Source organism: Schistocerca americana, chromosome 3 (assembly GCF_021461395.2).
Source record: "Schistocerca americana isolate TAMUIC-IGC-003095 chromosome 3, iqSchAmer2.1, whole genome shotgun sequence".
NCBI classification, from domain to species: Eukaryota; Metazoa; Arthropoda; class Insecta; order Orthoptera; family Acrididae; genus Schistocerca; species Schistocerca americana.
In genome coordinates, this window is record NC_060121.1 from 659854391 (window position 1) to 659872428 (window position 18038).

Below are 18038 nucleotides of genomic sequence, written 5' to 3' on the forward strand. Positions count from 1 at the left end.
GTAAATCTGATAATGGAGATAGGAATATAAATACACCCTGGTCTAGGGAGTGGTGGCGTGCTCCTGTAATCCAGTGACCTGGAGGCCGGGTGTAGTGGATAGTCTGAGGATGGGAGTACTGTTTCACAGCATCCTGTGTTGATGGGGCGTCCGCACTATCGCCATCAATATGGTCGCTTAAGAGGAGTCTTGGGCGACCAGGTCAAGTAAGGAGGGGGGGGGGGGGGGGGTCTCATCCGAGATGTGGAGGAGGCCCTGCCGGCGGCGATTGAAAGCACTGGGTGCACCCGACTGCAAATTGTTGCTCATGTCGGCATCAATGACTCCTGCCGTCTTGGTTCAGAGGTCATCCTCAGTTCGTACAGGCAGTTGGCGGAGTTGGTGAAGACGGAAAGCCTCGCTCACGGGGTGGAATCTGAGCTAACATTTGTAGTGTCGATCCCAGAACCGATTGCAGTCCTCTGGTTTGGAGCCGAGTAGAAGGCTTAAACCAGAGGCTCAGACGATTCTGCGGAGATCTGGAGTGCAAATTTCTCGACCTCCGCTATCGGGTGGAGAAATGTAGGGTCCCCCAGAATAGGTCAGGCGTGCACTACACGCAGGAAGTGGCTACAAGGGCAGCGGAGTATGTGTGGAGTGCACATGTGGGTTTTCTAGGTTAGAGAATTCTCTCCCTAGGCCCGAAAAAGACGCCTCCTGAGACACGGCAAGGTACAAGTAGGCAAAATGCAACAGGGAATAACAATATTAATGTGCTGATAGTAAACTGCAGGAGCATCTATAGAAAGGTCCCAGAACTGCTCTCATTAATAAACGGTCACAATGCACACATAGTACTAGGGACACAAAGTTGGCTGAAACCAGATGTAAACAGTCATGAAATTCTAAACTCACATTGGAATGCATACCGCAGAGACAGGCTGGACAGTGAAGGGGGAGGCGTGTTTATAGCGATAAGAAGTGCAATAGTATCGAAGGAAATTGACAGAGATCCGAAATAAGAAATAATTTGGGTGAAGGTCACGGTTAAAGCAGGCTCAGACATGGTAACTGGATGTCTCTATACGCCCCCTGGCTCAGCAGCTGTTGTGGCTGAGCACCTGAAGGATGATTTGTAAAATATTTCGAGTAGATTTCCCCACCACGTTATAGTTCTGGGTGGAGATTTTAATTTGCTGGATACAGACTGGGAGACCCAAACGTTCATAATGGGTGGCAGGGACAAACAATCCAGTGAAATTTTTTTAAGTGCTTTATCTGAAAACTACCTTGAGCAGTTAAACAGAGAACCGACTCATGGTGATAACATATTAGACCTCCTGGTGGCAAACAGACCTGAACTATTTGAAACAGTTAACGCAGAACAGGGAATCAGCGATAATAAAGCGGTTACTGCATCAATGATTTCAGCCGTAAATAGAAATATTAAAAAAGGTAGGAAGATTTTTCTGTTTAGCAAAAGTGACAAAAAGCGGAATTCAGAGCACCTGACGGCTCAACACAAAAGTTTTGTCTCAAGTACAGATAGTGTTGAGGATCAGTGGACAAAGTTCAAAACCATCGTACAATATGCGTTAGATGAGTATGTGCCAAGTGAGATCGTAAGAGATGGAAAAGAGCCACCGTAGTACAACAACTGAGTTAGAAAACTGCTGCGGAAGCAAAGGGAACTTCACAGCAAACATAAACATAGCCAAAGCATTGCAGACAAATAAAAAGTACGTGAAGTGAAATGTAGTGTGAGGAGGGCTATGCGAGAGGCGTTCAATGAATTCTAAAGTAAAGTTCTGTGTACTGACTTGGCAGAAAATCCTAAGAAATTTTGGTCTTATGTCAAAGCGGTAGGTGGATCAAAACAAAATGTCCAGACACTCTGTGGCCAAAATGGTACTGAAACAGAGGATGACAGACTAAAGGCAGAAATACTAAATGTCTTTTTCCAAAGCTGTTTCACAGAGGAAGACTGCACTGTAGTTCCTTCACTAGATTGTTGCACAGATGACAAAATGGTAGATATCGAAATAGACGACAGAGGGATAGAGTAACAATTAAAATCGCTCAAAAGAGGAAAGGCCGCTGGACCTGATGGGATACCAGTTCGACTTTACACAGAGTACACGAAGGAACTTGCCCCCCTTCTTGCAGCGGTGTACCGTAGGTCTCTAGAAGACTGTAGCGTTCCAAAGGATTGGAAAAGGGCACAGGTCATCCCCGTTTTCAAGAAGGGACATCGAACAGATGTGCAGAACTATAGACCTATATCCCTAACGTCGATCAGTTGTAGAATTTTGGAACACGTATTATGTTCGAGTATAATAACTTTTCTGGAGACTAGAAATCTACTCTGTAGGAATCAGCATGGGTTTAGAAAAAGACGATCGCGTGAAACCTAGCTCACGCTATTCGTCCACGAGACTCAGGGGGCCATAGACGCGGGTTCCCAGGTAGATGCCGTGTTTCTTGACTTCCGCAAGGCGTTCGATACAGTTCCCCACAGTCGTTTAATGAACAAAGTAAGAGCATATGGACTATCAGACCAATTGTGTGATTGGATTGACGAGTTCCTAGATAACAGAACACAGCATGTCATTCTCAATGGAGAGAAGACTTCCGAAGTAAGAGTGATTTCAGGTGTGGCGCAGGGGAGTGTCGTAGGACCGCTGCTACTCACAATATACATAAATGATCTTGTGGATGACATCGGAAGTTCACTGAGGCTTTTTGTGGGTGATGCTGTGGTATATCGAGACATTGTAACAATGGAAAATTGTACTGAAAGGCAGGAGGGTCTGCAGCGATTTGACGCATGGTGCAGGGAATGCCAATTGAATCTCAATGTAGACAAGTGGAAAGTGCTGTGAATAGACAGAAAGAAAGATCCCTCATCATTTAGCTACAATATAGCAGGTCAGCAATTGGAAGCAGTTAATTCCATAAATTATCTGGGAGTGCGCATTAGGAGTGATTTAAAATGGAATGATCATACAAAGTTGATCGTCGGTAAAGCAGATGCCAGACTGAGATTCATTGGAAGAATCCTTAGGAAATCCAATCCGAAAACAAAGGAAGTAGGTTACAGTACGCTTGTTCGCCCACTACTTGAATACTGCTCAGCAGTGTGGGATCCGTACCAGATAGGATTGATAGAAGAGAGAGAGAAGATCCAACGGAGAGCAGCGCGCTTCGTTACAGGATCATTCAGTAATCGCGAAAGCGTTACGGAGATGATAGATAAACTCCAGTGGAAGACTCTGCAGGAGAGATGCTCAGTAGCTCGGTAAAGGCTTTTGTTGAAGTTTCGAGAACATACCTTCACCGAAGAGTCAAGCAGTATATTGCTCCCTCCTATGTATATCTCGCGAAGAGACCATGAGGATAAAATCAAAGAGATTAGAGCCCACACGGAGGCATACCAACAATCCTTCTTTCCACGAACAATACAAGACTGGAATAGATGGGAGAACTGATAGAGGTACTCAAGGTACCCGCCACCACACACTGTCAGGTGGCTTGCGGAGTATGGATGTAGATGTAGATGTAGATGTCTATAAGCACTGCTTGTCCCACATACTGCTGCATTCAACAATGCTGATGATCTTTTCTTTTTTCATGATCTGTTTTATGTTCCTTCAGAAAAGTTAAGTATTTTTTTTTATACATACATTACTAAGCTACTTGTCTGAGTGTGTATATGACCAACTAACACAAAACAGAAGAGAAAATTGTTTACCTTTTTCAGTTGTTGCATACTCAATCCCACCTGCCACTGCATCTGAAGTTCCATTATTTCCCACGCTGTTACCTAAAAAGAAAATCGAAACTAGAATGCAGAATCTTACCAACTACATTTCATTTCGCATACAGAGTATTAATATTGAACCAAGATTATAATGGGAAAAAATCTGTATCTGCAGCAATTCCTAGAATGTATGGTTTCTCAAATGCACAAAGTCTTAATTATGTGTATAACAATAGTGAATGGTGGTCAAAACAATATTTACACTGTCTCAGTGGGTTTTAGGGGCAAAATGACTAAATGAACTTGATAAGAAGAATTTTTGTATGAGGGTTAGCCATGAAGACTTAATTATCACATAAAAAAGAAAGTGCCCTATAATTATTTTTATTTGTTGGTAGGTACATGTCTGCAATCCTGGTACATATTGAACTTACCACGTCCACAGTACCATCGCATACCATTAGATGTGCCAAAACAAAATGGTACAGCTCATGGATAAAAGAGTAGTATCATGCAGTAAACTGATTTCCACTGCTACCAAAAGTGAATTACCGCATGAAACTACACTATATCAACAGGGCTGCATCATTTTGGTTTGGCTCATCTAGCAACAAGCTAGAGTAGTGTGTCATGGAGACATGTACCTATGAACAAACAAAACATTAATCACATTTTCCCCCTAAAGGTCACTATTAAAACTTTTTGACCATCTCTCATATATTCCTGTAAATAATGATCTTTAAGTTACCATAACACTCAAGATGTACCAGATTCAACTGAGTGATATGTTTTAAAGAGAAGAACTCTCACTGATGTTCAGTCTGGGGGTTAGTAATTGCACATCAGCAAGGGGTAAGGAGGGTGAATTTTTTTATATGGGGTGTGTGGCTTGGGTGGGAAGACTGAGAAGGGGGAGGCTTTTCTTTTCCCACTCTCATCAGATTTTTTTTGTTTGTCACTCTGTCAATCAATTTTCTTTCAACCTTCTCTGTTGTGTCCACAGTGAAAAGCCTCCAGCCTCTTCCTGTCCTCATTTCTCACAATCCAAGTTTTGGCACCATACAATAAGATACATCAAACAAAAAAATTTATCAACTTTTCCTTCATCTCAGTTACAAATTTTTCCACAGCTGTTCTAAATTAAATGTCTATGTTGAACCTCTGATTACTTTCTATTTGACTCCCTAGGTACTAAAAATATACATATTCCATTTCCTCTCAATTCGACATTATTTTTGTCATTTCATCTCTAGCTCTTGTCACCATTTTCATTTATTTTCATTCCATGATCTCTTACAATAGTTTCAATTTCCTCTGCCATTTCTTGGACCTCTTTTCGATGCCCGGCTAAAATAACCATACTATCTGTAAATGTCATGTGCTTCAACCACCATTTTTTGCCCCCTTCCATTAATAATGCTCAATCCTGCCTTTTAAATATATGTTGAAGAGTGGGCGACAGACAACAACCTTATCTTGTCTTAGACCATTCCTTAATTCTATTGGGTTGGCATTCTCTCCTTTCTGACTTGTCAAAACCTTTTGTTTCCAATACAGTCAGTTTAAAAGTGGTCTGCCTTTCCAGTTCATTCATCTTTCCTTCAATATATTCACAAGCTTTTTCCAGTTCATACTGTTTAAACTTCCTGCAAGCCTATGAAACAATTTTTAAGCTCTTTCCCCTCTCAATAAATCTCTCCCTTAAACATAAATTGCTCATTACCAATGCTTTTTTTTAAATTTTTCTTTTCAGTTTTTTGCTTACCACTCTGAACCAAACCGCGTAGCATGAGTCTGAGGGTTCTCTGCTCACTACATTTTCAAGTGCACGATTGACACTAGTTTATATCCATTACCAGTTCTGATTTTCTTCAAACTGATACTGAATTGTTAAGTCTGATTGATGGAGCGGACCAGGAGTGCAGTTTGTGAAGATGTTGTTTTGGGGGTGAAACGGCAGTAAGCTGCCTCTGGGTATGTCCTTGTTGTAGTACTGTTTATTCAGTATTGAATTAATTACTGCACCCATCTTTAAACAATTCACCCTGTGTTATGTATTTTATTGTAGTCACAATGTAGGAAAAGGCAGATTGCTACTTACTGTAAAGAAGACAAACCAAGTCACAGTAGGGCACAATTAAAAGACTCTTACATATTCCCCCTGGAGTTTCCATTGTTTCATTATTGTAGTCACAGAAATTCCACTACTTTTATTCTTCACATGGGCACTTAAAGATTTCCCTTGAAATAATGTATGTTTCTTTTCTACTCTTCACTGCATTTAAGGCAGTCCTTACTTCCTATACTGAAATTCATGGCCCTTTCATCCTCATCCATCTCATCCAGTGACACGAAATCTAACATTCAAGGTTTGTGCCCAGAGTGTCAGTGTTACTGGGATATGAACTAGAAAATGGAAGTGGAGAAGTGTTTTACATCTTAAATTACGAATTACAGCTATAGGTAAAAGTCTGAAGATGCTCATCTAAAAGAGGTAAAGATCTATCTGTCTCTCCACCACAACCTAAAGAGTCCTTAAAAAAAAATTACATTGGTACTAATCAACATAGTATAATTTTGTTAAGATTCCTCATCATTCCCAAGAATGGCACATAGAATGTCTGGTTTGATCTCCATTATCATCCTAACAGAATTCAGTTAATGGTGCAGCTGAAAGAAGCCTATCATGAGAAAATGAGACTTTTGTTGACTGTATTCTAAGGAGACAACAGTTTTGAGAGGAAAATGATCTGCAGTGATGAGGTGCACTTCACTTAAATGGATTTGCGAATAAACAGTACTGCCATATCTGAGGATCTGAAAATCCTTATAGGGTTCAAAAAAGGAAAATACATACACAGCAAATAATGGTTTGGTGTGGCTTTCAGGCGGGTGGCATCATCAGCCCTTGAAGCGGGTCACCAATGTGATGAAAATAAATTTTTTTCGTAGCGTAATTTCAATGGAATGGATGTTCAAAATTTGTGGTTTTGGCAGGATGAAGCCACTATCACACTTCCCACAAAACAACTGAATTATTCCACGAACAGGTTCCAGGTCCCCGAATCGCCCACTGTGGTGACCAACAATGGCAACTAAGATCAGAAGACTTTTTTTCTTTGGGGTTATCATAAATCATTAATGTATATCAATAAACCACTAATGGCAAATTTCATCAACAGTTCTTGCATGCCAGCACAGTAGAGAAAGTCATATGCCAAACATTTTTCGTACCTATAATGGATTGGTGTGATCAACAAATTTATGTAATTTGATACACCAAAACAGTGCACTTTTTTAAGGATGCTATATGATCTTACAACCATTCTGGACATAATCTCTGCCAGTAATAGGGCAACCTTAACTCGTACCAAAAAGATATTCTTTTATGTTTGTTAAATGGACTTCTAAATACTGTAAGAAAATTCACAACCGTACATACAAAAAACTTTTTGGCATAATTAATTCACAGTCCCCATCATGAATACGGAAACACGATAAGAAAACGCTCTATAGATACAGCAATATCCATGAAATGGCGAGCAGACACATACGGAAAATATGTTTGTTTGCATGACCATCTTCCACAGCAGTTACTATTGGTTTCTCCATCTTCCTACTGCAAGAAGCAGTGATTTGGAAAATATGTAAGCAAGAGGCAGAAACACCGAAAGTAAAGTACACATCAAATGGCTCTGAGCACTATGGGACTTAACATCAGTGGTCATCAGTCCCCTAGAACTTAGAACTACTTAAACCTAACTAACCTAAGGACATCACACACATCCATGCCCGAGGCAGGATTCAATCCTGCGACCGTAGCAGTCGCGCAGCTCCGGACTGAGCGCCTAGAACCGCGAGACCACCGCGGCCGGCAAAGTACACATCAACTTTACAAATAAAAATACTGTTTTGACTATAAAACAATCAAAACTGCACAGACCTATGTATCCAATCTGCAGAATAACCACAGAAGATGCTTTACAAATAAAAGTGTCTGCTGTAAAACACTCTTTAATTAAACTACAGTAAGATTAAAATGGAGAATCCAATAACAACTGACATATGGAAAAAACTGAGACCTTTAAAACCAAACCTTCCTGTATTGGAACCAAGAAGAGAACAATAAGAGTTGGTAGGTTGCAAGAAAGACAGCTCAGCTGACAAAAGAAATAAAGATTCATTTACATTGACTAGAGTATGAGCTCACTTTTTTGGTGCCACTTATCTGTGTCCCAATGGAGGTGTGGAGACAAAAAATTGATGCATAGGATAATTTTTTCAATTAAGACAAGAAAATTACTGAAGAGTAGCAACAATGAAAATGATACACATGAATACAGAATTTTTTCTACACTGTATTTCTAAAGCTGGGAGAAACAGTTTACAGAACAGTATATTCAGAGAATACTGCAAGGAAGTGAAGTGTGAAAAGTGGAAGTCTAGGAAAGAATACAATACAAATACCACAAATTACAACCACACAAATGAAATTTGACTGCCAAATCCAAACACATTCCAATAGGCAAAGAAAGAAGTCAGTCAGAGGGCCATACTGAAGAAAGGAGTAGTTGGCAGGTTATGTAGCCAGACACTGTGCAGTAAGGAAAATAACTATGAGACTAATTGCTAGGAAAAGAAAGAATGGAAGACAGCACAGATTGCCTGGACATGGGCATAGCAGATCTACGGAGTTCTAATGACAAAAAGTAAATATGTGATAAATGTCAAAGTCATGGAAAGATTAATGACTAAAATCAATGTAAACACACAACATTTTTGTTGTGCCTGTCTGCAGCTCAGCATATCCGCTCTATGGTGAGTAGCAACTTTCCTTCTCACAATATAGTAAACACATAAATAAGCATTTATTTTAATGAAGAGGTAGCCTTTGACAGTTGGGTGTGTTGCATAGTTGTAAATAAACTGAAACCCTGTAACCAGTGACCACTAAAATAATGTAAAACATAGAAATAGTTGTTGTTGTTGTTGCTGTGGTCTTCAGTCCTGAGACTGGTTTGATGCAGCTCTCTATGCTACTCTATCCTGTGCAAGCTTCTTCATCTCCCAGGACCAACTGCAGCCTACATCCTTCTGAATCTGCTTAGTGTATTCATCTCTTCGTCTCCCTCTACCATTTTTACCCTCCACGTTGCCCTCCAGTACTACATTGGTGATCCCTTGATGTCTCAGAACATGTCCTACCAACCGATCCCTTCTTCTAGTCAAGTTGTGCCACAAACTCCTCTTCTCCCTAATTCTGTTCAATACCTCCTCATTAGTTATGTGATCTGCCCATCTAATCTTCAGCATTCTTCTGTAGCACCACATTTCGAAAGCTTCTATCTCTTCTTGTCTAAACTATTTATTGTCCATGTTTCACTTCCATACATGGCTACACTCCATACAAATACTTTCAAAACGACTTCCTGACACTTAAATCAATACTTCATGTTAACAAATTTGTCTTCTTCAGAAACGCTTTCCTTGCCATTGCCAGTCTACATTTTATATCCTCTATACTTCGACCATCATCAGTTATTTTTGTCCCCAAATAGCAAAACTCCTTTACTACTTTAAGTCTCTCATTTCCTAATCTAATTCCCTCAGCATCACCCAACTTAATTTGACTACATTCCATTATCCTTGTTTTGATTGTGTTGATCTTCATCTTATACCCTCCTTCCAAGACACTGTCCATTCCGTTCAACTGCTCTTCCAAGTCCTTTGCTGTCTCTGACAGGCTTACAATGTCATCAGTAAACCTCAAAGTTTTTATTTCTTCTCCATGGATTTTAATACCTAGTTCCAACTTTTCTTTTGTTTCCTTTACTGCTTGCTCAATATAGAGATTGAATAGCATCGGGGATAGGCTACAACCCTGTCTCACTCCTTTCCCAACCACTACTTCCCTTTCATGTCCCTCGACTCTTATAACTGCCATCTGCTTTCTGTACAAATTGTAAATAGCCTTTCGTTCCCTGTATTTTGCCCCTGCCACCTTCAGAATTTGAAAGAGAGCATTCCAGCCAACATTGTCAAAAGCTTTCTCTAAGCCTACAAATGCTAGAAACATAGGTTTGCCTTTCCTTAATCTTTCTTCTAAGTCGCAGGGTTAGCATTGCCTCATGTGTTCCAACATTTCTACGGAATCCAAACTGATCTTCCCCGAGGTTGGCTTCTACTAGTTTTTCCATTCGTCTGTAAAGAATTCGTGTTAGTATTTTGCAGCTGTGACTTATTGAACTGATAGTTCGGTAATTTTGACATCTGTCAACACCTGCTTTCTTTGGGGTTGGAATTATTATATTCTTCTTGAAGTCTGAGGGAATTTCGCCTGTCTCATACACCTTGCTCACCAGATGGTAGAGTTTTGTCAGGACTAGCTCTCCCAAGGCTATCAGTAGTTCTAATGGAATGTTGTCTACTCCCGGGGCCTTGTTTTGACTTATGTCTTTCAGTGCTCTGTCAAACTCTTCACCCAGTATCGTATCTCCCATTTCATCTTCATCTACCTCCTCTTCCATTTCCATAATATTGTCCTCAAGAACATCGCCCCTGTATAGACCCTCTATATACTCCTTCCACCTTTCTGCTTTCCCTTCTTTGCTTAGAACTGGGTTTCCATCTGAGCACTTGATATTCATGCAAGTGGTTCTCTTTTATCCAAAGGTCTCTTTAATTTTCCTGTAGGCAGTATCTATCTTACCCCTCATGAGATAAGCCTGTACAGCCTTACATTTGTCCTCTAGCCATCCCTGCTTAGCCATTTTGCACTTCCTGTCAATCTCATTTTTGAGGCGTTTGTATTCCTTTTTGCCTGCTTAATTTACTGCATTTTTATATTTTCTTCTTACATTAATTAAATTCATTAAATTAAATATTTCTTCTGTTACCCAAGGATTTCTACTAGCCTTCGTCTTTTTACCTACTTGATCCTCTGCTGCCTTCACTATTTCATTCCTCAGAGCTACCCATTCTTCTTCTACTGTATTTCTTTCACCCATTCCTGTCAATTGTTCCCTTATGCTCTCCCTGAAACTCTCTACAACCGCTGGTTCTTTCAGTTTATCCAGGTCAAATCTCCTTAAATTCCCACCTTTTTGCAGTTTCTTCAGTTTTAATCTACAGCTCATAACCAATAGATTGTGGTCAGAGTCCACATCTGCCACTGGAAATGTCTTACAATTTAAAATCTGGTTCCTAAATCTCTGTCTTACCAGTATATAACCTATCTGAAACCTTCTAGTATCTCCAGGATTCTTCCATGTATACAACCTTGTTTCATGATTCTTGAACCAAGTGTTAGCTATGATTAAGTTATGCTCTGTGCAAAATTCTACCAGGCGGCTTCCTCTTTCATTTCTTAGCCCCAATCCATATTCACCTACTACGTTTCCTTCTCTTCCTTTTCCTACTGTCGAATTCCAGTCACCCATGAGTATTAAATTTTCGTCTCCCTTCACTACCTGAATAATTTCTTTTATCTCATCATACATTTCATCAATTTCATCATCATCTGCAGAGTTAGTTGGCATATAAACTTGTACTACTGTAGTATGCGTGGGCTTCGTGTCTATCTTGGCCACAATAATGCATTCACTATGCTGTTTGTAGTAGCTTACCCTCACTCCTATTTTTTTATTCATTATTAAATCTACTCCTGCATTACCCCTATTTGATTTTGTATTTATAACCCTGTAATCACCTGACCAAAAGTCTTGTTCCTCCTGCCACCGAAATTCACTAATTCCCACTATATCTAACTTTAACCTATCCATTTCCCTTTTTAAATTTTCTAACCTACCTGCCCGATTAAGGGATCTGACATTCCATGCTCCGATCCGTAGAACGCCAGTTTTCTTTCTCCTGATAACAACGTCCTCTTGAGTAGTCCCTGCCCGGAGATCTGAATGGGGGACTATTTTACCTCCGGAATATTTTACCCAAGAGGACGCCATCATCATTTAATCATACAGTAAAGCTGCATGCCCTCAGGAAAAATTACGGCTGTAGTTTCCCCTTGCTTTCAGCCGTTCACAGTACCACAACAGCAAGGATGTTTTGGTTAGTGTTACAGGGCCAGATCAGTCAATCATCCAGACTGTTGCCCCTGCAACTACTTAAAAGGCTGCTGCCCCTTTTCAGGAACCACACATTTGTGTGGCCTCTCAACAGATACCCCTCCATTGTGGTTGCACCTACGGGACGGCTATCTGTATCGTTGAGGCATGCAAGCCGCCCCACCAACGGCAAGGTCCATGGTTCATTGGAGGGGGGGGAGGTTGAAATAGTGGTGGTTGAAAATGTATATGGGGCACACATCTTGGTTAGTATTCCATTGGCACTTTTCAGTTAGGGACTGAGTAACCATTGTATCAGAAGTCATCCATTTCATGTATCCAGAAATATCTTCTTGGCATGCCCTTCCTTTTTGGACTGCTCATGGATATTCAGCTGGGTAACATTGCTCTAAATTTTATAACACTGTTGCAAGCTAACTTAGTCTAGGCTACAGATTATGTATCTGCTGGCCACTGCTGTTGATCTTAGGTTCTCCATAGTTGGGTCTGGCTCTGCTGGAGATGTAGAAGTGGAAGTATGGTGTTAGCTTTGGGATGCATTGGATCTGCCAGTAATTGTAGCAATTTTTAAAAAAATCTGCAAGTTTAACTCAACTTATTGACTCCCTTGGTCATGGACTATGTGGATCCTGTGTCCAAACATGGATTCATGTCATGGCAAATAATGGCACCTGCAGGCTTGTATGTCTAAATCTGTGTCAATTCAGAAATTGTTGAGATTCTGAAGTTTTAATATCAAGAATGGGACCTAGTGTTTATATTTTTACGGAGCACAAGTGTTCAAAAATTAAATAGCTAATGCAGTAACTACAATTATTCATCTGAATAACATAACGTAGGGTACAGCAAATATATTAAACTTCTTACTAAAGCTCCTTCATGTTTCATATATTTCAACAGCTTTTTCTAAATGAAAGAAAGATAAATGATGTTCCGGTTTTTGGTAGAATATTAATGTATTTCAGTACAATTCTTCATTTTGATCTTCTTACCTTGGGGCAATTTATCCTCTGCATTTTGTGCTAGCATTTTTGAAACAGTTTTGCTGTGCATTTTTGCCTGTTTTTTCTGTTTCCCTGAAAAGAAAGAAGTTAAAGGTCATTGTAAAATGCAAATAAATAGTAAACAACAGGAAAGCTAGAGTATATTTCTAGCTAAAAATTTTAATCGCTCATTGCTCAGTCAGTGTGCTCCCTGCCACCGTTGGATAAGCAGCTGCAGCAGCAAGTCGTATACTCCTAGCTCACTCATTTGTTACATAGTTTAATTCTTAATTTCTTTGCGTGTTTTTGGTACTTGCATTGTATAATTCATAAATTTCGGGCGTATTATAGTATTTGAGAGTTGTAGCATCGCGTTTTAGTACCTGAATAGTGTAAATTCGCGTAGTTGTTTGTCTTCTGTTTTTGTTTTGAACGGCCAGTGTCGGTTGGTCACAGTCAGTGTGCTCCCTGCCGCCGTTGGATAAACAGCTGCAGCAGCAAGTCGTATACTCCTAGCTCACTCATTTGTTACATAGTTTGATTCTTAACTTCTTTGCGTGTTTTTGGTACTTGCATTGTTTAATTCATAAATTTCAGGTGTATTATAGTATTTGAGAGTTGTAGCATCGCGTTTTAGTACCTGAATAGTGTAAAATCGGGTAGTCTCCTTCCGCCGCTGAGCAGTGTGTCAGCAGTGCACAAGTAGCAGCATTACTGCATTTACTAGGCAATCTTGTATTTTAATAACCGTTTAAATTTTGTGTCGATTTGTTTGCGCTCTCTGTAGATTAGTTCAGACGTTCTTTGCACAACAGTTTTTAGCATGGATAGGGACTGCAACTGCTGTGTTTGGATGCAGGATGAGTTGGCATCCCTTCGCTCCCAGCTTCAGGCAGTGTTGGCTTCGGTCACACAGCTTGAGGCTGTTGCCAATGGGCATCACTGTGGGGGTCCGGATGGGGGTTTGTCGGGGACGGCCAGCTCATCCCACATATCCCCCGATCGGACTACGACTGTGGTTGCCCGGGATACTGCCCGCATTGAGGCTGATCCCTCACCTGTGGTAGAGTGGGTGGTCATCTCAAGGTGTGGCAGGGGGCGAAAGACATTCCGGAGGGCTGAAAGGAAGGCCTCTCCAGTTTGTCTGACTTACCGGTTTCAGGCTCTGTCTCAGGCTGATACTGATCTTCGGCCTGACATGGCTGCTTGTCCTGTTCCAGAGGTTGCCCCTCAGTCTGCAAGATCCGGGCGGTCGCAGAGGGTGGGCTTACTGGTAGTTGGGAGCTCCAACGTCAGGCGCGTAATGGGGCCCCTTAGGGATATGGCAGCAAGAGAGGGGAAGAAAACCAATGTGCACTCCGTGTGCATACTGGGGGGAGTCATTCCAGATGTGGAAAGGGTCCTTCCGGATGCCATGAAGGGTACAGGGTTCACCCATCTGCAGGTGGTCGCTCATGTCGGCACCAATGATGTGTGTCACTATGGATCGGAGGAAATCCTCTCTGGCTTCCGGCGGCTATCTGATTTGGTGATGACTCCCAGTCTCGCTAGCGGGATGAAAGCAGAGCTCACCATCTGCAGCATCATCGACAGGACTGACTGCGGACCTTTGGTACAGAGCCGAGTGGAGGGTCTGAATCAGAGGCTGAGATGGTTCTGCGACCGTGTGGGCTGCAGATTCCTCGACTTGCGCCATAGGGTGGTGGGGTTTCGGGTTCCGCTGGATAGGTCAGGAGTCCACTACACGCAACAAGCGGCTACACGGGTAGCAGGGGTTGTGTGGCGTGGGCTGGGCGGTTTTTTACGTTAGATGGCCTTGGGCAAGTACAGAAAGGGCAACAGCCTCAACGGGCGCGGGGCAAAGTCAGGACATGCGGGGACCAAGCAGCAATCGGTATTGTAATTGTAAACTGTTGAAGCTGCGTTGGTAAAGTACCGGAACTTCAAGCGCTGATAGAAAGCACCGAAGCTGAAATCGTTTTAGGTACAGAAAGCTGGTTGAAGCCGGAGATAAATTTTGCCGAAATTTTTACAAAGGTACAGACGGTGTTTAGAAAGGATAGATTGCATCCAACCTGTGGTGGAGTGTTCGTCGCTGTTAGCAGTAGTTTATCCTGTAGTGAAGTAGAAGTGGATAGTTCCTGTGAATTATTATGGGTGGAGATTACACTCAACAACCGAGCTTCGTTAATAATTGGCTCCGTTTACCGATCTCCCAACTCAGCAGCATTAGTGGCAGAACAACTGAGAGAAAATTTGGAATACATTTCACATAAATTTTCTCAGCATGTTATAGTCTTAGGTGGAGATTTCAATTTACCAGATATAGACTGGGACACTCAGATGTTTAGGACGGGTGGTAGGGACAGAGCATCGAGTGACATTATACTGAGTGCACTATCTGAAAATTACCTCGAGCAATTACACAGAGAACCGACTCGTGGAGATAACATCTTGGACCTACTGATAACAAACAGACCCGAACTTTTCGACTCTGTATGTGCAGAACAGGGAATCAGTGATCATAAGGCCGTTGCAGCATCCCTGAATATGGAAGTTAATAGGAATATAAAAAAAGGGAGGAAGGTTTATCTGTTTAGCAAGAGTAATAGAAGGCAGATTTCAGACTACCTAACAGATCAAAACGAAAATTTCTGTTCCGACACTGACAATGTTGAGTGTTTATGGAAAAAGTTCAAGGCAATCATAAAATGCGTTTTAGACAGGTACGTGCCGAGTAAAACTGTGAGGGACGGGGAAAACCCACCGTGGTACTACAACAAAGTTAGGAAACTACTGCGAAAGCAAAGAGAGCTTCACTCCACGTTTAAACGCAGCCAAAACCTCTCAGACAAACAGAAGCTAGATGATGTCAAAGTTAGCATAAGGAGGGCTATGCGTGAAGCGTTCAGTGAATTCGAAAGTAAAATTCTATGTACTGACTTGACAGAAAATTCTATGTACTGACTTGACAGAAAATCCTAGGAAGTTCTGGTCTTACGTTAAATCAGTATGTGGCTCGAAACAGCATATCCAGACACTCCGGGGTGATGATGGCATTGAAACAGAGGATGACACCTGTAAAGCTGAAATACTAAACACCATTTTCCAAAGCTGTTTCACAGAGGAAGACCACACTGCAGTTCCTTCTCTAAATCCTCGCACAAACGAAAAAATGGCTGACATCGAAATAAGTGTCCAAGGAATAGAAAAGCAACTGGAATCACTCAACAGAGGAAAGTCCACTGGACCTGACGGGATACCAATTCGATTCTACACAGAGTACGCGAAAGAACTTGCCCCCCTTCTAACAGCCGTGTACCGCAAGTCTCTAGAGGAACGGAAGGTTCCAAATGATTGGAAAAGAGCACAGGTAGTCCCAGTCTTCAAGAAGGGTCGTCGAGCAGATGCGCAAAACTATAGACCTATATCTCTGACGTCGATCTGTTGTAGAATTTTAGAACATGTTTTTTGCTCGAGTATCATGTCATTTTTGGAAACCCAGAATCTACTATGTAGGAATCAACATGGATTTCACAAACAGCGATCGTGTGAGACCCAACTCGCTTTATTTGTTCATGAGACCCAGAAAATATTAGATACAGGCTCCCAGGTAGATGCTATTTTTCTTGACTTCCGGAAGGCGTTCGATACAGTTCCGCACTGTCACCTGATAAACAAAGTAAGAGCCTACGGAATATCAGACCAGCTGTGTGGCAGGATTGAAGAGTTTTTAGCAAACAGAACACAGCATGTTGTTATCAATGGAGAGACGTCTACAGATGTTAAAGTAACCTCTGGCGTGCCACAGGGGAGTGTTACGGGACCATTGCTTTTCACAATATATTTAAATGACTTAGTAGATAGTGTCGGAAGTTCCATGCGGCTTTTCGCGGATGATGCTGTAGTATACAGAGAAGTTGCAGCATTAGAAAATTGTAGCGAAATGCAGGAAGATTTGCAGCGGATAGGCACTTGGTGCAGGGAGTGGCAACTGACCCTTAACATAGACAAATTTAATGTATTGCGAATACATAGAAAGAAGGATCCTTTATTGTATGATTATATGATAGCGGAACAAACACAGACAGCAGTTACTTCTGTAAAATATCTGGGAGTATGCGTGCGGAACGATTTGAAGTGGAATGATCATATAAAATTAATTGTTGGTAAGGCGGGTACCAGGTTGAGATTCATTGGGAGAGTACTTAGAAAATGTAGTCCATCAACAAAGGAGGTGGCTTACAAAACACTCGTTCGACCTATACTTGAGTATTGCTCATCAGTGTGGGATCCGTACCAGATCGGGTTGACGGAGGAGATAGAGAAGATCCAAAGAAGAGTGGCGCGTTTCGTCACAGGGTTATTTGGTAAGCGTGATAGCGTTACGGAGATGTTTAACAAACTCAAGTGGCAGACTCTGCAAGAGAGGCGCTCTGCATCATGGTGTAGCTTGCTCGCTAGGTTTTGAGAGGGTGCGTTTCTGGATGAGGTATCGAATATATTGCTTCCCCCTACTTATACCTCCCGAGGAGACCACGAATGTAAAATTAGAGAGATTAGAGCGCGCATGGAGGCTTTCAGACAGTCGTTCTTCCCGCGAACCATACGCGACTGGAACAGGAAAGGGAGGTAATGAGTATAAATGTAGATGTAGATGTAGATTGCAAAGTGATAAGAAGAAAGACTATGTGGATGATAGGAAGCTAATAATAAAAAGAAAGGGTCAAGGTGGGCTGGGGGTGGGGGGAGGCTCGAGGTGGGGCGGGAGTGGGGGGGAGGCTCGAGGTAGGCCGGGGGTGGGGGTTTGGGCAGGCTCAAGGTGGGCTGGGGATGGGGTAGGCTCGAGGTGGGCTGGGGCTGGGGGGCAGGCTCGAGGTGGGTCGGGGTTGGGGGGAGGCTCGAGGTGGGTCGGGGTTGGGGGGACGCTCGAGGTGGGTCGGGGTTGGGGGGACGCTCGAGGTGGGTCGGGGTTGGGGGTACGCTCGTGGTGGGTCGGGGTTGGGGGGAGGCTCGAGGTGGGTCGGGGTTGGGGGGAGGCTCGAGGTGGGTCGGGGTTGGGGGGAGGCTCGAGGTGGGTCGGGGTTGGGGGGAGGCTCGAGGTGGGTCGGGGTTGGGGGGAGGCTCGAGGTGGGTCGGGGTTGGGGGGAGCCTCGAGGTGGATCGGGGTTGGGTGGAGGCTCGAAGTGGGCCGGGGTTGTGGGGAGGCTCGAGATGGGTCGGGGTTGGGGG

The 18038-nt window shown here is 42.4% G+C and overlaps 1 protein-coding gene across 1 annotated transcript in view; it reads right to left on the reverse strand.

Annotated features, from left to right (window-relative positions):
- LOC124606551 (gem-associated protein 5) overlaps window positions 1-18038 on the reverse strand; it is a 344051-nt gene that overhangs the window by 113137 nt on the left and 212876 nt on the right. Inside the window, exons 14-15 of the mRNA XM_047138535.1 lie at window positions 12816-12899; window positions 3731-3802 (exon numbers count right to left, since the gene is read on the reverse strand). Coding sequence (XP_046994491.1) covers window positions 3731-3802; window positions 12816-12899 — 156 coding nt within the window. The remainder of the gene's footprint in view (window positions 1-3730; window positions 3803-12815; window positions 12900-18038) is intronic.